This window comes from Odontesthes bonariensis, chromosome 13 (genome assembly GCF_027942865.1).
Source record: "Odontesthes bonariensis isolate fOdoBon6 chromosome 13, fOdoBon6.hap1, whole genome shotgun sequence".
Lineage (NCBI taxonomy): Eukaryota > Metazoa > Chordata > Actinopteri > Atheriniformes > Atherinopsidae > Odontesthes > Odontesthes bonariensis.
In genome coordinates, this window is record NC_134518.1 from 17,239,355 (window position 1) to 17,246,647 (window position 7,293).

A 7,293-nucleotide genomic window follows, 5' to 3' on the forward strand; every position below is an offset into this window, starting at 1 on the left:
CTGTCTTGTTAACTTCATGTCTCAGAACTGGTAGCAATGTCCACGTCATTACTGACTAATTAGACTGACTAATAATAATTATTTTTGGGTTGTCTCATGTATTTGAGACTGAGAAGTTTTGGTGCTATTACTAGAAGCCACTGGTGCCTTTGCACTCAGAGGATCTTTTGCACTGGCTTTTTTTTTTGACAGCGAGTAACTGTGTCTATCTTTTAGGTCCAGTTTGTGGCACTGTCAGGGGGTATTATGTCACTATAAAAGAAAGGCAAGAAACCAATTTATAAGCTGCCGAAGACAGGTTTGGTGTCCATGCTGTATACAGCCATGTATTTACAGTACGTTCCCAAGATATTCACATCTTTTGGCAGTTTTGATGTTCTGCTGTCTCTCAATCGGGCATTTTATGGATTTTATGGACTGGGAATACCTACATACAAACCTTACCTACAAAAGTCCTATAATCATTTAAATGAAGTCCGCCTATGTGTAATCTAAGTGTCCCATGATCTCTGCATATATACACCTGCTGTGAATGGCCTCAGTGTTGGCAACATCAAAGGGTGCCAACAACCAAAGGGTGCCACAAAGGAAGAAGGGGCAAACTACTGGGGCTCGGTAGAAGCTGTTATTTAGGTACAAAAAAGAGACAGATTAAAGATAACCCAGAAGGAGTGGCGAAACTCCACAGCAAAGACTGAAGTATCAGTAGCCAGAAACACTTTAAGCCACACACTCCACAAAGATGAACTCCATGGAAGAGTGGCCCGAAACCCCCCCAAAAAAAACCCCACTTCTTAGAAAATGGAAGAGAGCACAGTTTGCCAACAGGCATTTCAGAGACTCTTTACACACGTGGAAGATGGTATGGTCAGTTGAAACAAAATTTGAGCTTTTTGGCCATCACGGAGAGCACAGTGTGGTGCTCTTACATCATGAACACCCCCGAGGGAGATTCCAAGCCCTTGAAAAAAAACTACTGCAATGCCTGTGTAGAACGCTTTTGGGTCATTGTTCACCTTTACTTGGAAGTGCTGTCCAGTCAACTAGGATTAATTAAGATGACTCTGAAGAGTCAATATATCCCTTTGCACAGAATAATGAATCCAGTATGTATTCTTTGACATAATAAATAAACACTAATGACCCAGTACCACTGACAGCCATGCATCACACCTCATACAGTTGCTTTACAAATAACATTGCAAGCTTCACAATACAATTGGATCTTTTACATTAAAGCCTACAGTCAGCGCTTTAAACCCATTCTTGCATAACCGCACGTTAAAGTTAAAATAGTTAAAAAATGAATGAATTCCAAAACAATAAACGATAATGCTAGTCTACTTTTCTTTCTTCTTTATTTTCTTTCTGTCTTTTCTCCTTTTTTCAAAATGGATTTGTTGTCTTCTTCACTCATTCACACCCATTTCCTTAAGAGAGCAATTTCTGGACAAAATGGACAAGTTAGCCATGGAGCTCAAGTTCATCAATCTAAAATCGTAGAGTATGAATGCAGGGTCGATGTATCTCTTGGAGCCATTTTCACAGAAGTTATTTTTGACACATCACACGTGTTACTGATGGCCACATCCCACTCCTTGTTGTCATTGTTCACTGCGAGACTACATTAACCATTATCCATTTCCCCTGTGCTTTACCCGTTGTGACCATGGTTGTGACAACTAAAAACGTCTGCTGAGAAGACATGACACTCATTCAACCAAGTAACACATTTAATAATAATACAGTATAAACAATAAACGTTGTAGATGTTTTTTTCGAAGTTTTAGATTCCATTTGTAAATTTACTCAATTCGTACAAAAAAAAGTTAGCATTTTAAAAGACGTGCTCGACTTCAGCTGACCTTTCCCCACTTGCCTGAACTCACTGCACATGAAAAACTACATTACCCACAACAAGACGATTTCCTCTCAACCGCGCATGCTCAGTCAGTCGTTCTACTCTGGACAGCTGTAGGAGAAAATGGCAGCATACATGCTAGGACAGCAGGTAAGACATTCAAACATTTTTGGTCCTTTCCACCTTTTTATTCCGGTTAAAGTTTGATTTATCTGGCTTGAGATGATGCTGTAATAATTGATTTTGTGTGGGTGACCAGAAGCTAACGCTAAATATCCTAACAAATGCACACGAGGCATTGTACTTGAATGACTGCTAACGTGTTAGCCTGCTAGCAAGCTACCTTGGACGTTTAAGGTGCCAAGCGCGTCAACAGTTAACCCGTTTAGCTTTCTCTGTGCTGTGATCTATTTTACATTATTGGGATATTGTGATACATTTATATGCATTAACTTCATTTTCTAGGCACGCCAGTTCAGCACGTCTGTGATCAGACCTGTATCAAAGCTGATCAGGGTAAGGAGCGTCAACCTGCGCCGAGCAGAAACGATCATAAACACTTTGTATGTATGTCTTGGATGGTGATTACGTGATTTGATTTTGATGAAATCTTTGTGAAACATCCTTCTAGCCTCCCATCCAGGTGTATGGAGTGGAGGGCCGTTATGCCACTGCTCTGTTCTCAGCCGCCAGTAAGCAGAACAAACTGGACCAAGTGGAGCAGGAGTTGGGGAAAGTTGCTGTGAGTTTAAAAAGAAATGAATTAATAAAATAGAAAAAAAAAGCACATTGAATTTTAGTTTTTAAGTGTCCAATTGCTACCAAATGATGAATGTCTATTCCTCACTACTTGATCATGAAATGATAGCTCTTCACAATGTTTAAAGTATTGTCCGTTTTCTTTGAAACTGTTTTATCTGACCTAACTTTTCTCCAGAATCTAAATTAAGTTGGTGCGCCATTGTGTTTTTCAGACCATGATCAAGGACCCCAAGTTGTCCAGCATTGTAATGAACCCTCATGTAAAGCGCAGCCTCAAGCAGAAGACCTTCACTGATATTCTTGTCAAGGCCAAAGTTTCACCCATCACTGTCAACCTCATCAGTGAGTAATCCCTGATGAGGGTTCAGTGCCCCGATTGCTGCCATGCATTAGGCCTCAGGGCCTACTTTTCTTGGTTGTTCCACACTTTATCAACACTGTACGTTTATTATCATTTTGAATAAGAAAAAGACTTCCAAGCACACACCAGATGAGATGCAAACACTAAGGTCAAGTGAATATAAACATTTTACATATTTATGGGAACCAACATTGAAATGATTCATACATGTAAAAGTTTGGTTCTGTTGCTACAGATTTGTTTGAATGGTTGGTGCCAAATAGATTTGGACAGGACAGTAGAGTCGGAGCCTTTGTTGATAAAGATATATACAGAAAACCATCTTGTGGTTGTGCATCTTTTTGTGCCCTTAAATGCTAATTAAACGTATGGCCTTGACTTCGCTACAAACCAGCTGTAAGCTCCGCAAAGGATTTCCTTAGCAGCATTATTCCACAATCCTTATGTTTAGTCAGCTTATGAAAGCTGTCCATTCCTGTGACACATAACCTGTTGATTCATTGTCAGGATTTTGTATTGACTTGATAGATGCTGTTTGCATAGGGTTACCAACCGTCCCTTGAAAAACGGAATCGTCCCGCATTTAGAAACAAAAGCACTGTTCTAAATACGGGAGGATCCCGTTTTTCGAGGGACGGTTGGCAACCCTATGTTTGACCATTTAGATAAAACATCAACATCTGCCTACTTTGAATTGAAACAATATGCTTGTCTCAAATATGCTCTTCACCTAAAATTCTGTGCGTAATACAAAGAAACAGCAGAAAGCTCAACTACATAATTTTTTTCTTTGTTAGATGTTTTAGCTGATAATGGTCGTCTTCCAATAACTGGTGATGTGATCGGTGCTTTTGTCAAAATGATGAGTGCACACCGTGGGGAGGTCATCTGCTCTGTCACTACTGCTCAGGTATGAAATGGATGGAGGTTGCTATGTTTTTAAATTATTTAAAAAAAAAAAAAAAAAAAGGAGGGGGGGGGGGGATTTGGTCAAATAAACAGCCCATATACTCCATGGATAAGTGATGTCATTAATTGCAGTGTGTATATACTTTACAGTAGATGGAATTTTTCAATCTCTGTTACTGTTTATCCATTTCAGCCTTTGGATGAGGCTAGTCTTGCTGACCTGAAGGTAGCTCTAAAGGGTTTTCTTCAGAAGGGCGAGACTATCAAGCTGGAAATAAAGGTACAGTTGAACTGCGTGGTCCCAGAAACATACAAGTAACCATGTAGTGGATTTTTGAAGAATCCTCATGAATGAAGTGTTTTTGGGAGTCTTCTGAAATATTTAATCAATTCTCTCCTCGCAGTCGGATCCTTCAATCCTGGGTGGGATGATCGTCAGTATCGGAGACAAGTATGCAGACATGTCCACCAAAACAAAGATCCAGAAGCTGACCAAGCTCATCAAGGAGACTTAAGTCCTGTGGACTTAATTTTTGCAAAGATGACCATTGGGGGAAGATCCTGTTAAATGTATATTACTACTTGTCCTAGCACTGCGGTTTCTCCATAAATCCAGTGTCTGTGCTTAAATTCATATTGATGTTAATAAAAACTACAGAAAAATTGAGACTGATCGTTCTCTTTGTCCAATTTGCACATATTTAGTAAGACCAGTGACAGTTGTCATTGATTACAGAGTTCTGACTGTGAAAGCTGTGCATTTTGCTCCAGTGTCGCCAGTTCAACCATTTTGTTTAATTGTATTCTAAGGTCTTCACAATTAACAATAAAAAAAAAAACTTTATTTCACGATTTGGTCCATATTACGCCACACTGCCTCTCCATTTCCTGGAAGCCCTTTTGCGCATGCGTATTTGAGCCATGTTTTTTTTTTTTTTTTTTTTTTTTTTTTAATTTTTTTTTTTTTTGAGGGGGGGCCGAAAATGGCTGCCATTCTCATCTAAACCTCCTCGTAAAGGATTAACTGCAGAAATCACGGAGCTGCTTCCAGACGGCACTAAGACGGCAGGTCGCAGTTCGTACTCCGCCTTCATGGAGATGTTGTGCCTGTCAAAGACGGGAAACGTGCACGAGTCGAAATGAACCCTTTCTGGTCCAACATCCGACAACAAATCAGGTACGAACTCATCATGTTACGTTCTCGAAATCGCATTTGCGACAGTAACCGTTTGCATTAATATTTGTGCAAGGTCGTGTTTAAGCAAACTGAAACTTAATTTCAACACACTTACTTTTCGTGCTACTTATGCTTTATGTTGCAATACTAAAAGGCCTGTTTGCTCCACGAGAAGTAAGCTACAACAATTGCCTCTTGTGGAATTGTGTTTGTCACTGTACAGTTGGCTTTTCTAGCCAATATTTATGTTTCTCTGCATCCCAACAGAAAATGATGCACCAAGTGAACAGCAGCAGCAGCAGTGACTTCTGTATGGGTGGACTGGCCGAGGACTGTCACCCAGCCAGCCACTTTGATTTATGTAGCACACAATCCAACAAATTCTACTCCTCTCCAACAAACCCTGGTTTGCAGCTGTCCCTTGCCAGTCTCGCCCCCTTGCCACAGGGAATGCACAAAGTCGTGGCGTGCCAATTGCAAGACACCCAGAATGACTTCACGCCACAGACAATGAGATTCAGGGCCAGTGAGGCTCTGGTGCCCGATGGCTCTAAGAAAAAGAAGGGAATCGTGAAATCAGGGCGGAGAGGGAGGCCGTCGGGGACCACAAAGTCGGCTGGGTACCGCACAAGTACAGGACGCCCACTTGGGACAACCAGAGCAGCTGGATTCAAAACCAGCCCAGGGAGGCCCCTCGGCACCACCAAGGCAGCGGGATATAAAGTCAGCCCCGGCAGGCCCCCCGGCAGTATCAAGAGTCTGGCTCGTCTCAAGAAGCTAGAGTTTGGTTGTGACGGCACCAAAAAACTTGACTTTACCACCTGCAGTGTCCCCAAGAAACTGGACTTCACTAGCTGTGACGTTCCGCCTTTTCCATACACAATGATAGAGAAAGGAGACCTCTGTGAGCCCAGCAGCAAAGTAGACGAAACGAGCAAATAGTTCAGCAGCTGTCTTCAACTTTTGGCTGCATGAGCATAAGGACGTCTCGGAAAACATTTCTGAAATGCTGGGAGAAATAACTTTATCTCTCTCACTCTTTTTTTTTTTTTTTTTTTTTTTTGAATGACTGCCTGAGTTTTAATTATACAGTGTTTGACATTCCCGCCATTCACTCATAACAGAGAACTCAATTAAACGTATGTTACTCCATTTTTGGCACAGATGCATGCATATGTATGACCACCACCATCATAGGTATCAGCAATATATATATATTTTTTTAAATGACACTTTGCGCTTCCTTTCATTCCTTGGAAGCATTTAGTTACTCCGAACTGTTACATGTTTGTTCTCTTGTTACATTCTTTTTTCACTCTCATAAACATTTCAAAAGAAAAGATCAATCAAATCAACTTTTTCCTGAGCATAACCTAAACGTGTAGCTGTCCTTTATGTGTGGTCCAGTATGTGCTTTACTTTGATATAATCCAGCACCACACCTAAAGTTTTTTTGGCTTTTTTTTTTTTTTAAACAAGATGTTTTTAATTACCCTGAACTGGTCAACTCAGTATTCTTTTGCGAGCATTATATCTCACACATTGTAAATATAGCCTTGATCATGTATTGTCTTTCTTTCGCCCTTAAAACCCAGTCGATGAGCACTTTCAGATTTCTGTTGTTATTCTGATTGTTAGATTTAAAAAAAAAAATGTCTTCATGAAACAGAAAGCTGCATTGTGGACTGTAATGAATGCTAATTGTACTGTATGTGAAATCTCAATAAAAGAAAGAAGTCGTCCTTTTCACAATTTTCCTGTCAAGTCAGAAATAAGTAGTTCTCCCTGCAGACACAAGAGGGCCCGTATCTCCAGACAATAGTAATCACCGTGTAAAAATGCCTTCATTTACGCCTCGAACTGAATTATAACTGCTATGGATGCACTCTGTGGGTGTGCTCTTTCAAAGATATGTGACGGAAGACCAGGTTAAAAATATATTTTCTTATTTAAAAAGGGCCATGTTTGGAGGTGAACATGGATGACTTCTCAAATCTGATGTGTCCGTGTGACCGGAGAGACATCAGTAATGTTTGAAAAAATGAACCGCAGAGAGAACTAAGCCAACAAGACAATAAAAGTGCTGCCGAGTCGGCGTGTTGGACTGAACGGTCTTTGTCTGATCCACGGGGGACTGGCCCACTTCCATTGTGCGAACCTTATTCACATTTGCGCGTCTGTGGATCGGTTTCATTTCGATTTGCAAGATAAGATTGTGCGCAC

The 7,293-nt window shown here is 40.7% G+C and overlaps 2 protein-coding genes across 2 annotated transcripts; both read left to right on the forward strand.

Moving 5' to 3' along the window:
• Positions 1-1,924: 1,924 nt before the first annotated feature.
• atp5po (ATP synthase peripheral stalk subunit OSCP) lies at positions 1,925-4,560 on the forward strand. Its single transcript, XM_075480616.1, has 7 exons — positions 1,925-2,011; positions 2,327-2,377; positions 2,493-2,603; positions 2,836-2,965; positions 3,782-3,894; positions 4,087-4,173; positions 4,298-4,560. Exons 1-7 carry the CDS (start codon positions 1,985-1,987, stop codon positions 4,406-4,408), a joined length of 630 nt encoding a protein of 209 aa, XP_075336731.1. The 5' UTR covers positions 1,925-1,984; the 3' UTR covers positions 4,409-4,560.
• A 308-nt stretch (positions 4,561-4,868) lies between these two features.
• Positions 4,869-6,528, forward strand: LOC142397675 (UPF0461 protein C5orf24 homolog). Its single transcript, XM_075481227.1, has 2 exons — positions 4,869-5,070; positions 5,338-6,528. The coding sequence occupies exon 2, from the start codon at positions 5,341-5,343 to the stop codon at positions 6,010-6,012; it is 672 nt and encodes a 223-aa protein (XP_075337342.1). The 5' UTR covers positions 4,869-5,070; positions 5,338-5,340; the 3' UTR covers positions 6,013-6,528.
• The last annotated feature ends 765 nt before the right edge of the window (positions 6,529-7,293 follow it).

Excerpts from the sequence above, each read along its gene's own strand:
- atp5po (XM_075480616.1), top strand. The coding sequence starts at position 1,985 with ATGGCAGCATACATGCTAGGACAGCAG. Across the intron at positions 2,966-3,781 it reads CATCACTGTCAACCTCATCA|ATGTTTTAGCTGATAATGGT; the intron begins GTGAGTAATCCC and ends TTTCTTTGTTAG. Across the intron at positions 3,895-4,086 it reads GCTCTGTCACTACTGCTCAG|CCTTTGGATGAGGCTAGTCT; the intron begins GTATGAAATGGA and ends TATCCATTTCAG.
- LOC142397675 (XM_075481227.1), top strand. The coding sequence starts at position 5,341 with ATGATGCACCAAGTGAACAGCAGCAGCAGCAGTGACTTCTGTATGGGT.